The sequence below is a fragment of the Chelon labrosus genome, assembly GCF_963514085.1.
Source record: "Chelon labrosus genome assembly, chromosome: 12".
Classification (NCBI taxonomy): Eukaryota; Metazoa; Chordata; class Actinopteri; order Mugiliformes; family Mugilidae; genus Chelon; species Chelon labrosus.
This window is the reverse complement of record NC_140345.1, coordinates 18,870,927-18,894,889: the sequence shown is the minus strand read 5'-3', so window position 1 is coordinate 18,894,889 and position 23,963 is coordinate 18,870,927. Positions and strand designations below refer to the sequence as shown.

The window sequence follows — 23,963 nt, the reverse complement described above, 5'->3', positions numbered from 1 at the left end:
GTCTTTCTACCCCTGAGTTAGCCCAGAGGAGAGACAGGAAGGAGGAGAAGCCCAGAGAAAGCGGCTAAGCTCCACTCTCGGGTCAGGAAGAGCACACATGGGTTTGCTAGATCAACACTGGATGCTTCCCGTAATCTTTCAGTTTGCTTTCTTCTGCGGGCTTAAGAGTTGGCCGCGGTTTGTGTTTGCGCCAGCTGTCGGGTCCGTTCTCTGAGACACACTGCCTCCCTGTGGCATGAAGCTGGAAGTGGAAGCAGTGAAAGCCAAACGAATACACACTTAAAGATGAGAGAGCTGGACGGCAGCCGATGAAGCCACTATATGAATGTGTTAGATTAAATGTTTAGACTGGTAGACAGCTTTTGAAGGTGAAAAATAAATGGTGGAATAAGATTATGGTGGAGAATGACAATAAAAGGGCAGGAGTCATTTTTGAAGTATTTTTAAATATAGGAATGCATTCTGGAGATCATAGTGTCTAGTGTGTAGGAGTGTGTAGTGTGAGCTGTACTGGTGTTCAGTACAGTCAGTTGCTGTTTGCAACCTCACCCCTAGACTCAGCCACGCTGGAACCGTCCGACGGGACCCTGTGTACATATGCCACGTAGAAAACACTGTATTTCTGGTGCGACTTCACCTGCTACCAAGGAGCCTGGAGGTGAAAGGTAAATTGTAGGAAAGCCAAGACCACAGCAGCGCTTGTAGTTAATGGAACAACTTTATTAGACCGACGCGTTTCAGCTCGTAGCCTTTATCAGGGTCATGGGATTTCTTGACCTTTCTATATGGGCCATGTATTCATGCTGTTTGTCCCAGCTAGTCGTCAGCTGCTGTTCAGCTAGCACAGAGCTGGCATCGTCATGGTAAAGGATGCTGTAATTCGTGAACCAAATGTGAGTCACGTTGGACTCAAGCTTCACAAAATGAGTGTTTACCGAATAAGTCAGACAAGTCAGTCTTCATGTTTTTATTATTTTATTGACAGTACAGTCTGTTCTGTAGAATAGAACTCATCAATCCCTGACCAGAAGTTTGTTTTCCTTCCTTTCACTAATTGAACTCATCTTTTTCCAACTTTTTATTTAAAAAAAAAAAGAAAAGAAAAAAGCATGAATATCTGTGATGCATACATTTACAATGTCATAATAGTCCCCCTAACGAGGATAACAAACTCAAGTTAAATCAACATACTGTACACAAATATATGGCCCTACAGCAGATTACTTTTTGCAATAAATTACATTCAGATGATACACAGTAAAACCAGCACACACAAACACGCCAACTCTCCGTTCCTTCAGTCCGAACACTTGTTCTTAAATACTGTAAATTGGCTTTGTTTTTCTCTCTCTCTCTACTAAATGTGCCACTGCCATGCTGCTTAATACAAAGAGTAATAAGCAGCATCAATGTACTGCAGGCTTGTAGGCAGCTAATTATACTTTTTTTTTTTTAATGGAAATGTTGCTAGGAAGCCATTTTAATTTAAGTGCCACAGAAATGTTGAGCATTGAACCACAATAGCACAAACTTGAGAATCGACAAAATAAATAAAATCTGCAAAAGACCTTCACTTAAACTAAGTAAAATGCTTCTAATGATAAATATATTTAATAATCATTAATCTCCCAGCAGGTTTAGCCCCTTAATCATTAAGGATTACAACAACAGATCGCCAGCATCACAGCCAGCTGCTTTACCCATTTCATTCAATCAGTCATCGGTCCACTTCCAACGTCCACGACTCAGACTTTGACGGATGTAACCTCCATGATCAGCACAAGTGAAGACAGACGTGTGGCAACATGTCTGAGCTGCCCACTTGTCAAATAAAGCTGACAGAAAGTGTGTCTTAAAAATAAAACGAACCTCAACCATTTGTCCTTCTTTGTGGTGGGGCTGTTACATGCATCAAAGTCTGAGGTAGACACTGAAACTGAGTCAGCGATAGCAACACTTCCCTTCATCAACAGATACAAGCTCAGGCTCTTAAAACCAACTGTTGAATATTTCAAGTCTCTCTCTTTTTTTTTTTTACAGTTACATTCAGAAAAGTCTCATTGTTTAATATTGCTTTACATTTTTTTATTCCACCCACATGCTTGTTTGAGTTTGACACAGTAAATTAAACCGTGCCGATCTGTGATTCGATTTAGCTATGAAGCTGCTTTGTGGAGACACAATGTGCACAATGTTGCGAACGGGCTTCGACCCTGGTTTCAACTTTGGTTTTTAGCGAGAGCTTAAGGTATTTGTGCCCATGTCACGCCTCACTCACAATCAAATCACCGTACATTCCCCTCAAACTCTGCCTATAATGACGAGATGAATAGAGCAGAGGTGAACCAAAATAGAAAACAAAGAGGGGAAAAAAATGTTTTGTGTTGTCTGCAGGTCTGTAGTGAGCGTTTTAACAGGTGGCTGTCTGGCTGGAGTTGCTCCGCATTTCGATTTGTGTACAACATGTTCCCCTCGGTGTCTAAATCTCATTAGGAGACCAAAACAAAGAGCTACAAGCAGGCATCTCAAAACGAGCATGCGTGGGCAGTTTCAGATGCAAATTAACCCATTAGCACTATTACTCGCATTTACATATCATGTAATAAAAGGCAAATGAATACAGTTAAGCAATCAAAGAAAACAAAAGGTTACTAGGAGATAGTAATATGTTGGTTTTTAGGCACATAAGAACGTTCAGTCACAGCAGGAGGACATATCAAAGCCCCAATCTGGATTATTTTTTAAAGTACAAATTACAGAATCACGACAGGGGCTGCTGGTAGAAAATAATCTCTAGAGCATTTGTGGCCCGTCTTTCATTTAACTTCAGTGCAGCACAAACAAACCATCAGGGATTAAAAAAAATACCGCAATGACCTGAATATAAGACAACAGTGGTTTTAGAGTAAGTTGATTGTCCTAATTAGTCTCTCTATCTTCTTTGGCAAGACCATTTCATATGTTAGACAGAAGAGTGGACACATGAAATAGTTTTTTTTGTGTGTGCAAAATATCAGACTATCCACAAAAAAAGTTTTTGGATATGAAATGAAGAGGGCACAAAACTTTACATTAGTTTATAATCTCCTGTAACTATGAATCATTATGGTTTTGTTTGCTTAGAATGATTCATATCTACAGAGGGAGGGTCACCATGTTCCTAAAGTAGACCAAAAATAGACAAATAACACTAAAATAATGCAGAAAATTAATAATTTATAACTGGAAAAAAAATAATCTAAATATCAAAAGTAATTTCATCATTTGATGTATTATGACTTTTTGGTACAATTGTAGACAGTTATATATTTGAGAGCAGCTAAAGTCACCTGGTGGCCACCAAAGGTTGCAGTTGGCTGCTTCACCACTAGATGTCACTAAACACACCACACTGGTCCTTTAAGGCCACATGATGCAGCACTTTGTTCAAGTAACTCAGCGTTATCCCAGATAATCCTCAAAAAACAAACTTATATTCAGGTCATTACAGCATATTTAAAATTCATATATTTATATATTTTTTTAATTCACTCACGGCTGCTGAGAGGGAGAACAAGACTAAAAAACATGTTTGGGGGGGGAACACAGTACATACGCCAGATTGGGCCTTTAATAGTACACTATATGACACAGTATATTGCATATACAACTACAATAAACACGGAGGAAGGCAACAAAGTAATCATCAATCTGGCCTGACAGTATGAGTATAACACAGTGTAACAGTTTCGGCCACTACTGGTTTGGTTCATTCAGGGGTAATTATTTTAGTGAGTCTCTGGGTGGACTGTCTCTTTCATCTGGGTATACTCTACGGCCGTATGGTTCTGTATGGTATTTTTTTTTAAATAAATACATGTGTGTAATCATGTCATGAGATTGTGTGTCGTATATTATGGGCTGATACACTGAATATTTCCTTTTATGTTCCAGTTTCGTCATCACTGTGTTGGTTGTGTCTTGCCGAATCCCGCAATCCGTCTTTTGGCCTGGTGTGTCTCTGTATTATCGTCTGAGGTGTGAGTGTTTCCAGTGCATGTAGAGTTTGCGGTATGTGTTTGGCCTTTGGGATTAGTGTGTGGTTAGTTTGCATTTTGCTCGTGTCCTGTGCGTGTTGTGTGTGTGAGGCTTGCATCGTATGTGGTATCAGTATCTCCGTGCTGGGGGGGCCTCCCGGGTCTTTCATAGCCATACTAGCCCCCACCATGGCGGGATAACTTCGATTCCTTCTCAGCCCTGTGTTCAAACCTGGAAGCCCCCCACCCAATGCACTGTTCCCTAATCCAGTGGAGGCAAAGGGGGCCAGCAGAGTACTCCCGGATGAAGCCGAAGTGGAAAGAGGGGAAAGTGTGCGGAAACGTTTCAGTTTGTCCACAAGTCGCAGGTTCGTCATCTCTGTTTGGCTGTCGTCGTCCATCTGGGCCTCTCGCTCTGCCTCCCCCAGCACCTCCCTCAGAATGGTACGTGCCGGCTTAGAGGCGAGGAAGATATCGTAATACGGTGGGTCATCAGCGGATGGACTGAACTGAAACATGGGCCCTGTAGTGGTGGGAGAGGCAGATTTGGGGCAGGGCGAGCTGGGTGGGGTGGAGGGCTGCAGGAGGAGGAGGGTATCTGGCCGCTTCGACGGCGGTCTGTCTTCTCTCATTCCTGGTCTCTCCGTCCACCTCGGCTCTTGCGCTCCGCTCACATTTATCGAGGCTCTGCAAGCATCCAACCCTCTGTCCCAGCTGCAGGGGTTATACACTGAGGCAGAAATCCCATGCTCCAGCAGCAGGCGCACCAGGCCTAGAGAGGTGCTGGTGGTCTTGGTGGAGTCCCGAAGGTTGGTGGAGGATTCGGCCAGGGAGAGAGAGAGGGAGAGGCGGCGAGGGGTGCAGCAGGGCGTGTAGGAAGGTGTGGGCGGGGCAGAGAAAGGTATAGGGGAGGCAGTGAAGGTAGGTGTACAAGTACTGCTCTGACACGAGGCCATAGCTGGGCTGGAGAGGGACAGAGACAGAAATGTGTTATCAAGTCAATACTGAAAATAAACTCTCATCTATGAACACCGGCAGTCTAAAACATGGCCATGCATGAATGAAACATGTTTAGGCAACTGAGCAGTACATATAAGACTCACACAGAGTTATTTGTTACAAATAACTCAACATATTTTAAATGGTAACCGGACACAGGTCCTGGGAACCAGACCTTGATGTTTAGATTACATCCCTCAGATTTGCTCTGAGGCGCAGAAACTTATCTTGGAGACATTGGGTTGTTAGTTGGGACCACTACAGGCAAATTAGATGCAGTGCTGTGACATAGCCGCCCACACAACACTGTCTGATCCGTTTGAGAAGAGTTAGAGCGAATCACTTCTGGTTTACACACCACACACCTAGAAAGTTTAGGAATGCACAACCCATGCATCTCCTCACCCATGTACACAACAGTAGGTGCACTCAATGGGCCTGCTCTACTTCAGCCATGACCACCATATGATACAACTCCACTCCTTCCTCATCACATGACCTGTCAAGCCAATCAGACAGCGGGGACATGGAGAGGATGAGCCAGGTCCTGTGGGATCCAAATGTGTTTTTGAGGGAAATGAGAAGGAGCCTTTTATAAAGAGATTTTAGTTTTTAGATTTTTGTGTTTTGTTTGGTTAAAATGAATGGCTGCCATCATGTGTTCATTGTTATTTACTACACTTTGAGATATCAAATATACAAGGACATTTTAAAATGTATAATCAGTCAACCGGCATATGTCACAATAGACTTAGAGTGTTTAAATTGTGCTTTTACCTGGGGGACACAGAGGTTAGCTGATCAGAGGGGTGGAGAATCCTGCAGGTGGTGAAGGTATAGGTGGAGCTAGTGTGGGACATACACTTCCCTGGGAAATGTACTGGAGGGGAGAAGCAGGGGAAGGAAAACATAAAGGAAAGGCCGTTAGTAGAGACACATAATTTAACAAACAGATACTCAACCAATACACTATATGCAACAAAATGGAGAAGAAAACAGGCCATGGTCATAGAATAAGCCCCAAGCAAAAGCAGCAACCCCAATTAAAAGGAATAAATAAGTATATGAAGCATCTACTGATTCCATTACACAGAATCGACCAGCTAAATTTAGATTTAAGTCAATTCAATCAAATAAATCTGTCATAAAAAATGACGTATCCCTTTTAAAGCAAAATCATTACTCATTGCATTCAATAAATATAGTGTAATGTGTATTAGTTAGGCTAATGCGTTTGTTTGTTGATGATTCATGAATAATAATACTAAAAAAAACACGCTTCTGCTAAAATATAAAGACCTCCACTGCATCACATGGAGCCGACTGTAATAAATATAAAGGCTCAGAGCAGCTATGTTTTTTGCTGCCTTGGTTTAAAGGCTCTGTAGTACAGTAGTATTTGCACTGAAGAAGAATACCATGTCTACGTGCGAAGGTGACCCTACACCAAAGCCAGCTCCAATATCCAACACACGTGGACGTCACGAGTTCGTGTGACCCGAACAGCTGCACTAATAACAACCTGATACAGCACGTACGCATGTACGTGAGCATTAACTCGACCTCAGCTGTGATATTTCTCCGTGCGTTTGAATGCTACGCTGGTGTTTTTAGAAATGAAATGAATCTAATATGGATATTACAGCTTAGTGTCAAATCAGTTTCAGTTAGTTTCTCTAGTGACTGTAGAAGACTTGGTTTAAGAGGAGCAGAGTGTTGCAGAGGACTGGAAAATGAGCGTGATTGGCTGAAATGAAGCAAAGTGTGGCAGTGAAAAGGAAGACTATGAAGATATAAATTAAAGAACAAAAAAAAAAAATAACATGTACTCTGTCTTGATGGGGTTCGATGGCTGCCCACAACAAGGACTGCTCCTGGGATGGATGGGTGGGTGTGCAGGTGTGTACACATGGGCTCTATCATGCGGGAAGGGATGTCACTTTGGGATTGTGAGATGTCCTGTGAATGCCTTCCCCGGTCCCTTAACTTCCCACCCCTCCTTCTTCCCCATGCTCCAGGGTTACAAAATGAGGATTTTGAGGTTGGATTGTTGTGTTGTGACCCCTAAGAGGCTCCCTCACCAGGCATGTGGTCCACAGTGGCAGGCTGTAAGGCTTGGATCTCCTTAAGGTCCACGTGTCCATTCATCTCTGAAGAAGAGGGGAGAGGAGAAGAAGCGGAAGGGCTGGAGAGAGGAAATGTCATGCCTGCAACATGTCCACCTTTTCCTTCAACTGCTTCTCTGGCCCCGCATATAGCTCCATTCAGTGTTTCTGGCTGGCTGTTTTCACCAGTGGCGCTATTCCTGCCGTAGCAGGCAGAGGGAGTTGAGGTAAAGCGAGGCAGATCCATGGGAACAGAGCTCTCTCCCGACAAGCCTGTAAATGAGCCACATGAGGCTTCGTCCTCCTCTGGTTGGTCCAGTGGCCAGCTGCTGTCTTCCTGCTCCTCGTGCGCTAGAGTGCGGAAGCCCTTTGTGACCACACCGGGCCGATGATCCAGCAGAGCGCCCATGTGGGGTTGAGCCAACTGCTGCCATGCGTGGAGTGTAGCGGAGCCTGGGAGAGAAAAACAGGATAATCTAGCGTTATACAAATTCACTTCTCTTTTCATGTGTCAGGGTGAGGACTAGAGGTTGGAGAAGCAGCTTTCAGACTTAAAGTGCACTAGTTCAATCCTGCGTATCTCCATTGCTGAATTTGAAAAACCTAAAATTGCTATTTAGGCACTTTGTATGACTGCCTACTGCTCCAAGTGTGTTCACGTGGATGGGGTAAATGCAGAGAATGAATTCTTTGTAACTGTGTACATACATACTGTACATAGCAAGTAGAGCTGATTTCATCTGATAAAAGAGGAGGCCATTTCTTCACTTCCTGTCACTTATGCATAAAGCTGTTTGAAGGTGATAATATTTGTCACCGACTAAACAGATGTTCTCAAATTGCCTTTTGGTTGTTACTTTACAATAATTTTAGTGGTGTTGGTGAACATTTCCACGTTTCTAATGTTGTGAGTGCAACAAACAAATCAATTTTACTCTGTCCACTCATTCAGACGCATCTACATAGTGTGACTTGCGTTAGTCCATGCTTATTATAGAAGAAAAAGAAGGATTCACAGTTGTCCAACTTCGGCTTTCTCAATATGCTTATTCCCAGAGGGCTGACCATAAGCACACCTTTTTCCCAAAACCTGAAGCAGTTCAGCTTCCCACGATATATTCCATTAGCTACTTTTACTGCAGTATCTTGCAAAAGCATATAAACAGAGTCTCACACATACATCGGCGACAGTAAATATAATGCCAGTGTAGGTGATGTGTTTGTTGACAGAGTGCTTGCACAGATATTTGGTTTAGTTTCAAGTCCAGTGAATGGTTGTTTTCTCATGATACACGTTGACAGGTGTCAGTACAAAACTCTATTCTATAAAACTGAGTAGAAAAGAATAAGAGAAAAGGTCAGAAAATTAGTACGAGTTTATTCAGGAAATAATCAACAGAGAAAACAGACAGGTAGAATAATGAAATAAAGTGCAATGACAAAACTGAAATGAAGAAAAGAAAGGGCAACAAAAGACGAGTGAAAGTGGGAGTACAAACAGTAGAATGGCTCGAACCCACCTGTTGACAGCACCAGCCAGAAATGTATGAATAATGTAATTGTGAACAAAATAATAGATCTTACATTTCATGTTTTAATTTTTATGTCTCATTCATTTTCTGGCCTTTACAAATTATATGGCGTTTAGAAGTCTGATTTCAGTGTTACCATGTAGTGCTATAACAAAGTCTGGACGCTAGGTGATGCCATACAACAGGAAATAAGGACTAAATGGAATAATTTACCAGGTTTAAGGCTTTTGTTGCTTTTTGGCCAACTTGACAGTATAGGGATATGTGGAAAATTACTCTCAGCTCGTACTACTTTATAAAAACAATCCGTCTCCACAAGCTATACAGTAGGAAAATAATAAATTACAGGATTATAAAAGCCACCTTTTAAAAAGCAAGGCCTAAGAAACTTTTCCAACATGTGCTGAAACATACAGAAGTGCCATTTAATACAAACCATACTCACACTGTGCAGTGCTCACATGTTGTGGTGTACTTGCAACAAATGGGACAATTAAAAATAAGGCATTGCCTGTACATCTCCTAACGTCTGAATATGTGCAAAGGATCATACACTTTAAGTAGCAAGATACGATTTGAAAAACCATTAGCACTGTTACACTGTGGGCTGTCTAGTGTGTTATATTTCAAACCAGCAGCGCGGCTGTGTATGTCTAAAATAAAAGGTGTGCTGAAGGTGTAAACTACCTTCCTGTTGTTCTACCACCTCCAGCAGACCTGTGGCTAGAGCCAGTGGAGCCTTACGGGGAGGCTGTGAGCCCGACAGGCCGCTCAGCTCTAACAAACTGGAGCTCCTCCGCAGCTTGTTACGATCCAGCGAGGCACTCAGAAAGATTTTGGACTGACTGTGGTTGTGAAAAATCAGATATTGAGTCTGTTGCTGGTTCTGAGGGGCTTCGCTTTGTGTCTGATCTGTTTGAGTGTAATTTTCTGGCGTATTTAGGAAACTATCCTTGGAATTTTGTTTAAGGTTTAGATTTTTCTTTAAACTCTCATTTTCATTGTGAAAGGCTTTTTGAACATTGAGATTTTGATTCTCTTTTTTACTCTGTGAATTATTAGTGGACTCGTGGCTCTGAGAAGAATAATCACCTTCTAGCGGCTTTACAATCTGCAGCTTCTCCGGCAGGTAGGACCTTGCTGTGAATGAGTATCCCGACCAGACGCTTCCGAGGGAGGGATGTGAACACAGCGACAGCAAGCTCTCTGTCGGGGTCCCTGGCCCTCCGCTACTCTCCCCGCCTCCCTTTTCGTCCTGTTTGGCCAGATAAGCCAGCTTTCTCTCCCGCTCTTCCTCGAAGTAGCGTTTCTCTGAGAGGTAGTTGTCACGGCGGAGAGAGAGACGCCGTAGGGCTGCCGCCAGGTCTCTGCTGCCCGGCGTTCCGGGAGTACCAGGGGGGCGCTTGTTAGAGTCCTCCGACCTGGAGAATTAGACGTAGAGGTTTTCAATGTAGACTTAAAAAGTAAGACGCTCTGTTTTGTTCTTTCGTAAAGCTCATTTAGTCCTTGCTCTGTGAGATAACAAAAAGACAGGAGCCTGAAAATTGAAATTTAGGTTCACATGCTTGGCAACACTAGCACGGTGGAAGAACTTGGACAAAAAGGAAGGAAGAGAAACTAAACAATTCAAAAATGATCAATTAATCTGCAGAATATTTTCTCCATTAATGATTCAAGGTATGAAATGTAAATAATAAAAAAAAATAAAAAACACATTCTCAGTCAGACAAAAAGGCAAACCGTCACATTTGAGAAGATGTTTGTGACGTTTACTTGAAAAATTTAAACGATAAATCAATTACAGTGAGAGCAAAAGACTAAATCGTTAAATAAAACTGCCCATACCCGTCATCGGGGCTCTCCAGGATACAGCCAGTCCTGTTGTCCAGCATAATTCCACCTCCGGTCTCGCTACCATAAATAGAGTTGGAGCGAGGCGTGCTCACCCTGCTGGAGCGCCCTGAGGTGAAGCATGAAGTCTGATTGGAGCCTGGGATGTTGAGAGGGGAGGGGGCTACAGGGGAACGCTGCTGGCGCATCAGGTTGAGGTTTTTCACGGTCTGGAACACTCGCTTTGGGTGCAGTCTAGAGAAAGGTGACCATGTAAATAAGAGTACATTCATGAAGGTAGACTAATTAATTGACACTATTTCATCTGCATTTTCATTTTATGGTTTTGAAACGGGTTATACCTCTGCTCCTCTACGTCTGGATCATCCATCTGGAGTTCCTTCCTCATGGTGCCCTCTATTTCTGCTGCCAGAGAGTCCTGGGGAAGAAAAATAAGTTGTTCCTAACCATAAAGACAAACCCTCCATGACGTCGCTCATAAAATAATTTGAAGCTCAGTGTGGTGGCTCCGTCTGTTGCCATCTGTTTTTAGGAGCAATCATCAAGTGGCCATTCGAGGAACTGCAGCTTATGGCACTTCAGCATTGACTTCATTTGGTTGCCATAAAAGCCCTGAGGATGCCGTGACACTGACAGCCGGTCCCATGATGTAACAAAACACTCTACATAGAACTGGGGGATTGAGAAAAGTCTTGACTGCTTCACTCACCATCGGAAACAGACCCAAGGAATGGAAACGCCTCGGTGTGCTGAGTGGTAGAGTTTTATTTCTGAAGTTCTTCAGTTCCTCCTGAGCTTCATGGAGCATTTCCATACACTCTGCATACTTATCTTGCAACTCCTGCAACTAAAGGTATAGAAAGGAAGGCCCAAAGAATGAAACTTGGGCAAAGACAGCACACATATAATACTAAAAAACAGCTGAAATGTTCCAAGGCCATTCTTGAGCAGTCTGTCCTAGACCATTAATATTTGTAGGTGGAAGCTACCGCAGCAGAAAACACAGCGATAAGTCCACAGTTAGCAGGTTATGGATTGCCTTACCTCAGCAGTGAGTTGCCGCTGGGCGTCTTTGGCTGCACCTAAGTGCTGAGTCAACTCCTCATTCTCCACAGCAAACTGTAATCACCAAAGACAAAATGGGACAGCAGGCGTGAACCACACTTTATCTGAAGACACTCGGTACTTAACATTGAACTGTGAGAGACGTCAGAGGCTTCATACGAGCTTGGCCTTCTTCTGGAGGTCTACTATCTGAGAGAGGAGGTGCGTGATCTCCTCCTGCTGCCTGGAAGCGTCTTCACTCTTCCTGGCCAGCTCCTCAGCCAAAGAGGAAACCTGCAGGTTGGCATCACCTGGGAAACAAGAACAGGTGTTCATAAAAAACAAAAAACAAAAACAAAAGCAGCCTGCTTACGCCAACACTGCTAGAGAATACTTTAGAGAATGAGGAAGGAGCTGAAATCACAGTGACAGCTCAGACATTATGAACCCAGTCAAATACTCACGTAGTTCTTTGACACAATCATTGACAAGCTGCTGCTCTTTCTCCTCATACGAGATAGTTTCCGTCTCCAAATGATTTGCCTGGAAGAAAAAAAGATAAAACAGACAATACTAATCAATATCACACACTTCCCTATCTTAATAATTAATCTGTCAAAAAAGACAAGGTCACTCTGTGATCATCAAGAGACATAACAATGAAGGTAGATTGTTTTGGGGGTAAAAAGCAGGATTCATCTCTGTTTTACGACACAATTAAAATTAGATGTTGATGATCATCAGCTGTTTCCAAAAAAAACCCCACAATGTTTGCAGTGGCACGTCTACCTCAGATCGCAATGATTTGTTTTCTTCCTCCAGATCTTTGAGTTTCTTCTGCAGTGAATCCAGGGGGAAAAACATTGGAGTTGACACACTGGGTTCACTGAGATGCACCCTAGAGGAAGGAACATGAGGAACAATGAAGAATTTTATAGCACAAAAGTTTTATCCTCAGCCGTCTGAAGTGTTATGTGTTTTTTATTTATGTGGTTCATTTTTATTTGATCAAGACGGAAGCTGAGGAGACAAAGTGACTGAAAAGAGACTTACGGTGTGCCGGTGGCAGAGTCCCCCTCACTTTCTTCGGCAACGCTGGTGTAGAACTGTAGCAACTCATCTTTCATGGACAGGTCGTGACGCAGCTGAGATACCTGTAAGTGGGAAAATAGGAGGCCTTCAGATAGAGAACTGTTACAGGAGATCAACACACATTATACCATGATTTTTGCAACCACTGGTAAGGTACTTATACTGACGCATATTTACAGACAATATAACATTTTAACAGAAACACACAGAGACACTCCGGCTATGTACCTCCTCTCGTATGTGCTCTACTTGTTCCTCCAATAGTTCGTTCCGCTCACTGAGCGTTTTGTTTTTCTTCAGCAGTGACTGTCCGATGCGCGCTGCTAACTCCAAGTCACGCTCTTTCTGCAGAAGGACACATTCGTGTTTAACAAATATTTGTTTTCACAGTTTTGAGACCAATCAACATTCAAGAAAAATACACGTATTTGCTTTCAATGGTCAGGCTAGCAAGTCCTGCTGTTCAAGCTACAGTTGTTAAGAGATAGTCATGGGTTTGGTAACCATCTGTTTAATATGATGAGAAGAAAATATAGTTCCTAAAATGTTGAACATTACCTTTAAAATAACCAACTCATGAGTAGCGAAACATCTTCAAGAAACCCTACAAGTCCAGTTGCCTTTCTTTAATGTTTTGCATAATGTCAATTATAAATTAACTGGGGTATCAGGAAACGCAGCATTCCTGTTCATTTGAAATCATCTATGTGAAACTGGAAAATCCCTCTCTGAACAGGGGAGGTGGACTGAGGTATAATCGGTCATTAATTTACAATTCAGTCTTAACGTCTGTTCCCGAGAAGTTTCACTCCTGTTCACACCTTGAGACTGGAGTCTCTGACTGATAATGGGTCAATAGAGCACCACTCATTGGAGAAAGAGGATAGGATCAAACCGTCTCCCCCAACGTCAGTTTCTGATGGGTGACACCCACAGATGTTCCTGTTTAAACCCCAACACCCCACCAGACCTTAAGAAATGAAGAAGCTACTTGGATGAGACATCTTCAAGAAACTCTACAAGTCCAGTTGCCTTTCTGAAGCAAGAAAACTGAATCCTCCATAACAATTTAATCTTCTTTCAAATACCCCTGCAGCAAGGAAAAATGCTAAATGAAACCAGAGGGTGATAGGAACATTATATAATATGCATATACACTGATACACTGATCAGGCATAACATTATGACCACCTTCCTAATATTGTGTATGTGTCCCTTGTGCCTCCAAAACAGTTGTGACTCATCAGAAAATGGACATGGGCCTTCTGAGGGTGTCCTGTGGTGTCTGGCAACAGAATGTTGTTAATGAGGGCCTTTGGGTCCTATGGGTTGAGGGGACGGGTCTCTGTGGATCAGGCTTGTTCCAGTGCATCCCACAGATACTTGATCAGTTTGGGATCTAGGGAATTCGGAGGCCAGGTCAACACCTTGTGCTGTTTTTCATGTTTTTTGAGTTGTTCCTAAAGCGTTTTTGTGTGTGTCAGGCTGCATCCTGCTGGGAATGGCTGCTGCCATCAAGGAATGTCATTGCTATGGGGTGAGGTCTAAATAACATCCATACGAATGTCAGGTCCAAAAGTTTCCCAACAGAACATTGTATTGTCACAAGATGGTTAATGTTATGTACTTCTCCTGTCTGTGGTTTTATTGTTGTGGCTGATCGGTGTATACTGGCAATAGAAAAGAGCTGTCATCTGTTCATGGCAATGGAGGTCACCTTCGTGCTGAGGGTAAGGCGTCTCTGTATGTTGTGTTTAGACAACAAAGTAGTTGCCCAATTGTTGAATTTCATGGTTCATTTAGCGGTGACACCACTCTGTTTACAGAAGCTCTTCTCCTGCTTTACTTTCTGCTGGTGACCGAGCAGCTGAAGTGGATCAGTCAGATTTGAATATACGGAAATAATTTTTGTGATATGATTATATAAAAGCTGCTTGGTTTTGACCCTGATACAGCAATCTATATGTAGACATAATCAAGTAAACACCGAAGTGCCTCACTGTCTGTACTTGCTGTAGTCCATTATGTTTATTCTACTTTGACTGATCGTTTTATGGGATCTTACCTCTTCCAGCAATCGAGTGACAGCGTCAATGTCACTGTAGGTCTTCGTCATCTGGCCCACTCTGTCAGCACACAACACTGCAGAGACAGAGAAACGGTATTAAAGGCTCAATGCTAAATTCTCCATAGAAGATTTGTGCCTAGTCAGCGCACCAGTCACAATATTAAACCACATTAACATTGTGACCTTTTTTTAAATATTTGTCTGCGAAGGTGTCCGTGTAATCCACATACGTATAAAACCATCTAATAGCATATGATACATGGCTGGACACTGCTGATTTATTTCATATCGGTTTCCATGCAGTGAAGCTACTGGACACTGAATTTCCCTCGGGATAAATAAAGTGTCTATCCATCTATCTAAATTCTGAACATCAGGCATTTTATTTCAGCACCCACATTGGTCTATAAACATCACACAGAACACAAAATATATAGACTTGCCTTTAGTTGCCATGTTTATTTTTTTTACAAGAACAAATTTGGCACATGTTGTGTTTCATTTTGCATTACTTATATATACGAGACTGAAATGTGTATATAATTAAGAGTCTGGTACAAGTCAGATTAATAAAAGTCAGCAATAATTCACATTATTCAGGTTTTAATAAAACATCAACGGGAGCTGAAGTTTAGTCTTGTCACTTTCAGCTCTTTGTAGGAGTCTTTGCTCTGAGTTTACTGAACACCTGCAGTTTCATACAGCAAAAGGATCCACATGACTGCACATGAGAGCAGTCACTCAAATATTTCTCATTTTTTTCCCCACACTTCATTTATTTATTTATTTATTTTTATCTGTATACAGCAGTTGGGATATTTTTATTGTACCTTTTTTTGTCAAAGTGTTTGCTAGAGATGCCGGCTGTATGGAGCCACTTTATAGTGTTATAAAGAAAGGCGTTTCCAGTATCCTCATAGATATGAAAAGGGTGAAGTGTATTAGTTTTACTCAGCTAAGTGGAGGGGTTACCACGCCCTGAATAAACAACAGCACAGATACGTGATGGAATTCATGTTGTACCTAGCACGACTAACATTAATCATGAATCATACTGTATTACTCAGATGTAAACACACCTCTAGCACTGACCTACGCTTCTTCTACCTGCCCAGTCATAAAGAGGAGATTAGTTATTAAATGTAGACGCAGTGATCAGAGGGAAGGGTCACACCTCAGCTCTGCTACTTCCTTTTAAGTTGTATGACTTGAATGTATTGATAATCCTTGGTTTATTTGAGACTTTGTTGCCCCATTTATGTAACGTAACATTCACTCGTCTATTTACTTTTGAACAGCGTAATGATGGACGTTCACCTCTATCAGTTGGACAGATAACGTGTGTGATCTCACGCTTTCTGACTCACAATACAATAGATGCCATTACAAAATAATTTCCACTGACTTTATTTTTAGTGCCATGCCAGGAACATAGACAATAGCGCAACTCACAGGCCTCACAGGATGCAAAATAGCTGGCCAATGCAAACACCGTATTTTCATATCCATCCTTGCATCACAGGCAGAGCAAGGCTACATAGCCTTGAAGCCCTAGCTGATATTTCCCATCATTCATTATTTAATAAGGTTTTCTAGCGAGGCAAGGTTCAGTGAGCACGTACGACAGTGAGCAGCTTCACAGGGACATTATGTTGGAGTAAATAAGGACACACCAGCATGTTCATCATTAATCTTTTCCCCGAGGTTTCCATGGAGGCCCAGTTTTCGAACCATTTCACCTCTAGTAACACCTCATAAGTCAAACAACTCAAGATTACATTGTCTTTATCACATCTCAGCTCACATCGCATACTAACATGCATAGTGATAATGTTAACATGCTAAACTACAGTGGGTTTAAAGTTTGCCATCAGAGATTAGCATGTTAGCATGGTCACATTTGATAAAAAGCACCAAAACACATTCATATATTCAACATTTTGGACATGGTATTGGACAAAGTAAAGTTCTAACCTTACTGATGGTGCTAGAGGAAAAGTCTGTGTATTACTTAAGCTACAATTGACAATCGTTAACGTTGAGATATTTCAGTCAAGACCAGACATATTAATCAAATGGAGGAAAATTCAGCACATCACCAAAATCAGGAGGTGTCTTCCTTGTGCAAGAAAACATCAACACTGCCGCCATGATTAAAACCTAACCAAAGTCACAGTCCAGAGCGTTTAATCATTTGAAGCTAAGGGGTAAAACTGCACAGATGACTATACACATCTGTTGTATACAGACACACAGTAAGGACCCTTTCTCCTCGGTCAATTGTTAAGGCACAGACTGTGGGAGCAAACTGGCAGGACAATCGCCAAGCACATACACGAAATGCCCCACTTGATTGCATTAGCTATCAGCGCCATTATGAGATTGTACAATTGATAGGACAAGGTGCAGCCTGTTCACCTGTCACATTGTACGCGTGTTCTCTCTGTCAAAGAACAAGCTGGTTTATTTCCATGGCAACTCGCCACCCAGGTCAAACAACTGAGCTGAAGGGATATAACAAACGCTTGTACGCCAGCAGAAAAATATATTCTCTTCCTGGTTTTCTTTATTAATTCAATTTGCTCATAAATGAGCATTGAGGACGAAGGTTAAGAGACGGCAACTGCTGCAACGTGGCTTATGTAAAAGGAGACGTAAGCTAATACTGGAAGGTTATCAGAATGTTTTCTCGGTATTTTCCACAAAGAGTAGGTAACCCAAGACACTCTCTTCTTATTATTTTTTGCCAAGAGGATGACAAAGCTGAGGAGAAGTCAGAATTTTGGTATCACCTATGTCACAACAGGTGTATCGTTAAAAACTATAGCCGTTCCACCTTAGATAGATAAGGATTGATTGTAATTGTAGTTAAACATCTGTATGAAAATATCAGCTGCTATTCCTGTTTTTCTGTCTGTGTACTAACTGAAGTTACAGACAGCCTAATGATCCTGACTGCTACTGGGCAACACACAACACACAAGTTCAAGGAAACAAACACCAAGGAAACAGACGTACAGAAAGGAGGCTTTGTTATTCTACCCACAACGCAACCTGTAGACAACTGTATTATTGAGTAACGCTTCTTTATTGGACCTGGGGTTACAGCTGTTTCAATTGCCACTGTAAAACAGCTAAGTCTCCCAAGCTTTCATAAACACTTCATACACTATCAATCATTCACACAAAGAGACCAAACATGTTTGTGTATTCTATTGAATTATCTCCTCTATTCATTCGTATTTTGTAATAAAGCTCCACTTCATCAGTTTTCTTTCACTTTATCAGTTTTTTGCTTAATACAGTACATTATAGTACATGTGCACGTCTCTAAATATACGCAATTCTCCCACCATCACTACCCCTCTCTCTGCCTTTCATGCGTCATTTTAATTATGGCATCATAAATGATTAATAGTTAACCATCTAAATGTCAAGATGTCCAATTTTAACTCATTTAAAACACTATACTGTTGACACTTAATACACTACACCGACGTGACCGCTGGGATAAAGAGCCAAGCACGTATTTGACCATGTCAGCCCAGCATGTAGATGACCCATGCTGTGTCAAGACCGAATACACAAAACCAAATGACAAGCATCAGGGAGTGCACCTGCAGAGTGCACATCCCTAAGGAGACGTGACAGCCTTCATAGAAGCTTACACATGTATCCATGAATACCCTCCAGAATCAGAAGCAGCACCTCACAACAACTAATTAAAAACATACAACAAAGGCTTGATGTACTAAGACAATGCACATACCAGTGGCAACCAAAGTAAGAGCCACAGATTAAAATGATGATCACAACTACCTTCATACAAAACTTGTAGCTCTTCATCCATTTCTTCTTCTTCCTCTTCTTGTTTGGACACTCCACAACTAGCAAAACAGGCATATTCCTCCTCCTCCTGCTCTCCTTCTCCTTCTCCATCCTGCTCTGTGGTTTCATGACTTGGCAAAGAAACATACTCTGTGTCCTCATCTGGCTGGTTAGAGAATTCCAGCTCGTCCTCAGTGCCCGAGATGAAGAGTGCCATCCTCCAGTCCGGCACTAGTGCAAACGAGTGAACCACAAAGGCAGCAGCAACGTCATGGCTGCTTCCTGGTTTGGTTTTAATCTATGAATCAATATCTGTGTGTGCACAGATGTGAATGTACACATCTAACACTGTGCGTGTTGGTAATAAGAGAGAGGGTACAGTGCTCTCTGTCCACTCCATTGTATGTGACAGGCGAAGTCAGTCAGTGCGTGTATGTCAAGTAGTATCAGCTGTATGAATTTCTAAAGTGGTGTGTATTATCTCTGAGAGGCGACCAGACAGCCTGACTCCTCCTCCTCCCCTATGTGACTGGTCAGTGAAAGGCCTCCTCTACTTCTCCACAGGCACAGGGCAAACTAGCACACTCATATGTCAACAGGAGGTTGATCATCAGCTTCTTAAGATTAAAAAAAAAAAAACAGATAAGGGCATTTAAAGTCTGTAATCCTCAACCGATCAACACATTCAGTGGTTTTCTTTTAAAGGGTTTTTATGGGTCCAAGTGAAACAAGTCCAAAGAAATAAACTCCCCCAACCTGAAAGTAACTTGGTACAGTCCCGTTCCACCTCTATGGTGACAACCGGCCAGGGCAAACAATAACAGGCAATCACCTGTTTCTAGGGTGGGGCCAGGCACAGGTGAACCTTCATTATCAAGTGAGATTCATGAGATAAAAAACGTTATTTAGGGCTAGAGCTTTCCTCCCCTGTCTCTTAATGAGAGTATAATCATAAGAGAAAAGGTTATAGTTTTGTCTTGAATAGGAAAAATATGCTTAATTCAAAACACCAATAATTAAATTCCTTAACCTGTAAAATTGCGTGTTATTTATTTTAACATTATGAACATTGACAGGTTTGGATATTCTACAGCACGTTCAAAGCCTATAATAAACAGATCCCTACCCTTAACTTTAAATGAACAAAAAGACAAAACTGCGTAAAGTCTAACAGAGTGTCCGATATGTTCAACAGGACTTTCTGGAAAATCAACATAAATGCTTCCTTCAAATGGAATATGATAGTATGGTTACAACATCTGAAGTCGTGAATAACATCTGTAAGTCGTGAGAACAGGAAACTGATGGCATAAAGAAGCCAACAAGGTTAACAGCTTAGTAAGCTAATGAGTGGCTAATGACGCAGTGCAGAAAATGTAAAGGCACAATGAAAGGATGAGGCACCTGAGAATATCAGCATTTCTCATAGACATATTAAAGTATGAAGAAAATGTCAGCATATCAACTCATTAAAAAACTCAGCGTGAGCATGAAAAAAAAAAAATCTGGTGGCCCTATCTTGTCCAAGGCCGATCACACTTGATATATATATATATATATATATTTTTTTTTTTTTCCATATGTTAAAATAAGCTATTACCACAAATACTTGAGCTAAATGCACCACAGGTTAATCATACAAGTCTCATACATCTGCAGAGACAAACTTTTACTCTGTCTTAATCTGCACAGCGGTAGAAATTGTGAACATCAGGCATCTTATTCATTTGGTCTATAAAAATTACAGAGAACATGTACAGTTACAAAGTTGTGAGTACCACAGGAGGGCGCCATTTGAAGACAGAAAAACAACTGAAACGTGAGAATGCATACTAATGGCATATCATCCGTATGCCGCGGTATGCCAGAAGCCAATCTTTCAGTCTTACTGCAAAGTTTTCTCTAGAAGCCTGTCAACGAGCAGGCAAAATGTTCAGATTTGTAAAAGTTTAATCAAAACTAACATTATTTCTACTACTATTATTACTTTAATTATAAACAGTATTCTGTTTGTGAGCCTTCCTTGACTTGGCTAGATGACTTAAGCTCGCCACTAAGTTGTAACTTCATCACATCCTTTAAATGATTCAACTGAAGAAGGTGTACTGTCAGACAATTCACTGATCAAACATCCTAGGTGCTCGTCCATGTGCATTTCCACCAGTTCTCCATCAAAAAGAAAATGTGATTCAACTTTCTAAGCATCTAAGCATATTGGAAAATGCATAAAAATGCTTTAATGTTACATATTTAAAGTTTTTAGACAAATTAATATAAACAGTTACAACTGTGTGCTGCAATATATGTCAATGTCGCATGTCAGTCTAAGCTGTAGACCCAAATTCTTCATAAATAATCATGGACCACATCAAAGAAGCCCATGTTCAACTCATTAGCCACTACCCAAGAGTTATAATTACTGTAATTTGTGTAGAAAACTGATGCCAGCTTAGTACTGCCCTGAATGCTTGAGTAACTCCACTCAATGGTCTATAAACGCTGCCTGCAGGCAACAAAGGAGGTCTGGACAAACACCTCTCAGTGATTCAGGGCAGTATTCTTCCTTTCCCATTGCTTTTCTGGTCACATCCACTCTTTACGCTCCACTAGATGCCCCATTTCCACTCTCATGAACCCTCATTTTTTTCAGTCTCACATTATAAAAGAGATAATAATGTATTTTTTTCAAGATAATCATTAATATTAGCTTTAAAGAGATTAAACGTTAAAAGTTAAGTTGTGTATAGACATTAAGATACAAAAGGTGAGATCCAAGAGCAAGTAAAACTTCCAGAGTCAAATTATTCCTTCTTTGACGAGTTGAAAAGTAAATGTAAATGAGATAATTTTGCCACAAAATTCCATGTTTTCTACAACTATCCCTCACATTCCTGCTACAGGAATAGGTCGGCCCCATTTATCAGCCCCAGCCCTCTGTCCTGGTTGTCCTCCATCCGTTCAGCCATTTCTTTTGAAGTCTTCCAAAGAATATCTGGCAGGCTTCAATCAACAAAACTGGCTTGAAGCGGCAAGCTAAATATAAGCCAACCTACTTCCTCACTTCCTCCCCATGTATTTCTGAGAATAAAACCAGCTGCTTTCTATTTCTGTCTCTACACTGCACCAGAAGATTTATCAAAGAACCAGTGCATCCCTTCTCATCTGGTATTTAATTTATTTTAGCGTCAAGCACATTGAAATCTATTGTCAGCGTCCAGGCAGGCAACATTTGCTCCTAAAATATCAAATCGCCAACGACTGGAACTGGGCTGGCTGCCACAGCTGCATAATATTGCAGACATTTAAGCTGTGCAGCTCACATTGAGAAGGTGCTGAGCTGCCTCACACTGTTATGTAAGACTTTTTACAGAGCTTCTCTGACACACATACATAATACAGCGCATGCTCTCCTTATTTCTTGCGATCGATCAAATTACATTGTACAAAAACACAAAAAAATCACCAATAGTTTTCTGCCAAAAGGAAAGCAATTACTGATTAGTGTGAAATCCGTAGGACATCCAGTAAGCAGCTTGAAAACACCTTGATGACTAGAGAGGGGATAGAGGAAGAGCTGGGGGCAGTGCCACAAGGCTGTTAATAAACCAACCACTGCTACAACCTGCTGTTAGTCACACCTGTCACATGATCAGGCACCATCACCCCATCAGTCTGCCACATGTCCTGTGTGAGGATCAATCTGTAGAATAATTACCTACACAAGTTACATATTGAAGCGACTGCAGGACAATAACACCACCAGCTTCCACAGAGCTTGTTACATAAACTCACTCATTGCACCAAAATCTACAGTTAAAGGGCAATTTTGCAGCTTTGGAGGCCTTTTTCATCCATAACTATATTGTTTCATATTAGTGGGTTGCTTTTCCAAAAATATTAGTGGGTTGTCTCAAATCCCAATACAGTACATGTTAAGCTTCTAAAAGTTCACAGATTTGTTTCACCAGAAAAACGTATTTTTCTCCATTACTATACATCTTCATGGGATATCACTACAGTTATCGTTCTATTATAGTTATCCCTTAAGTTTTTGTAGGTCTGCTGGTATGTGATGATCAGGTGGCTAGCTTTAGCACAAGTAGCCCTGATCCAGAAACAACAAGAGGAACCACCGTCCAGCTTCCCACACTCAAGACGCACAACTACTCTTGGGATCTATTTTAGAAACCACCCTGACTCAGCTGCCACACGGCACCTGTTACAACACCCACTGTATCGAACACCCTGCTTTACTGCCGCTGTCTTTGTCCTTTCGGTATCAGCTAGCCTGATATTTTTATTTATTTATTGTGGTGGGATTGCCAAGCCAAAAGGTCACATTCACTTTGTTTTGTTGGGAGTACATCCAAAAGAAAATGATCGCTTTTAAGAGGATTTCTTTCATGGTTTATTTTTTGAGCTACATATAACTCTGCTTTTTTTTTTAATCAAATTAGTTTTTATTTATTGCTCAAAGAGCTTCTTAAAAGTGTAAACTTTGATTCCAAAACTGCCTGCTAATTTTCAAGGAAATTCTTTCTACTTGTTTATTGTACGCACTGTACAAACAACAAGTCTCCCACAGTGGCTGTGTAGTTTCTAGGCAGTTCTTTTCTTGTTTGGATACAGCCAGTTTAAATAAAGTCATCCCTGCTGTATGCATGTCGTTACCCAGGTAGTAGTAGTATTTACTCTTAAACTCACTTCACTTATCCAATAGATGCTGCTATGATAGCAGATCTTACCAGCTTGACATCCCCTACAGTAGTTGGACTCTTCAACAACTGTAAAACTATACTGTAGCAGAGTCTTACCATCTGTGCACTCTTCATAGTACCAGTCCAGTTCGTAGTAGTCTGCCTTGACAAACCTCTGGCCTCTGGTCTGACCTCGTCTCTTCATCCTCACTGCTCTGACAGACAGCTGTATCGTTTCCAAAGTCCCAGCATACTTAGCCGTAGCAAAATCTCTGGCAAATCCAACTTGCCCGCATGGTCAGAGACAAACAGCTGTCGTTGGGGTCTAATTACTCAGTCCGTTGGTCGGTCGGTCAGCACACAGCTTTGCTACCCCAGCATGCTTTGTGGTCACCAGTGGGAACATGGTCATCATTAAGAGTCTGTCTTGTCTCATCATACGTCCTCTGTGTTGCACGTTAATTACAGTAGCCTGTCAGTTTGTTATGCTCCATTTGTTGTCATACTGGTGCCATTTCTGCATGTCATCCCACAGAACCGTTACTTGCGTCATCAGTCGTCAGAAGGAAAAAAAAAAGTCACTTAATTGTATTTTTTTTTGTCGATCGGTAATTAGTTACCCTTTCTGCAAATTTGCCATCTTCTGTCGGTCTGCCTTCTTTCACTCAGTCACTCCAGAGCTTCAGTAAACGTTCCATATCCTCTCGCCCACATCCATATATAGCTTCATG

The 23,963-nt window shown here is 41.6% G+C and overlaps 1 protein-coding gene across 3 annotated transcripts in view; it reads right to left on the bottom strand.

The window, feature by feature from the left end:
- Positions 1-523: 523 nt before the first annotated feature.
- trak1a (trafficking protein, kinesin binding 1a) overlaps positions 524-23,963 on the bottom strand; it is a 34,339-nt gene continuing 10,899 nt past the window's right edge. For 2 of the 3 annotated variants that reach the window (XM_084557108.1, XM_084557107.1), the window contains exons 3-16: positions 14,705-14,781; positions 12,868-12,984; positions 12,601-12,701; positions 12,337-12,445; positions 12,012-12,090; positions 11,728-11,858; positions 11,548-11,622; positions 11,213-11,350; positions 10,845-10,921; positions 10,498-10,737; positions 9,745-10,073; positions 7,097-7,573; positions 5,793-5,895; positions 524-4,979 (exon numbers count right to left, since the gene is read on the bottom strand). In XM_084557108.1, coding sequence (XP_084413234.1) covers positions 3,923-4,979; positions 5,793-5,895; positions 7,097-7,573; positions 9,745-10,073; positions 10,498-10,737; positions 10,845-10,921; positions 11,213-11,350; positions 11,548-11,622; positions 11,728-11,858; positions 12,012-12,090; positions 12,337-12,445; positions 12,601-12,701; positions 12,868-12,984; positions 14,705-14,755 — 3,084 coding nt within the window. In that variant the 5' untranslated portion in view covers positions 14,756-14,781 and the 3' untranslated portion in view covers positions 524-3,922. Of the gene's footprint in view, positions 4,980-5,484; positions 5,896-7,096; positions 7,574-9,744; positions 10,074-10,497; positions 10,738-10,844; positions 10,922-11,212; positions 11,351-11,547; positions 11,623-11,727; positions 11,859-12,011; positions 12,091-12,336; positions 12,446-12,600; positions 12,702-12,867; positions 12,985-14,704; positions 14,782-23,963 lie in introns of those variants that run through there. The other variant, XM_084557109.1, reaches the window with a different exon arrangement.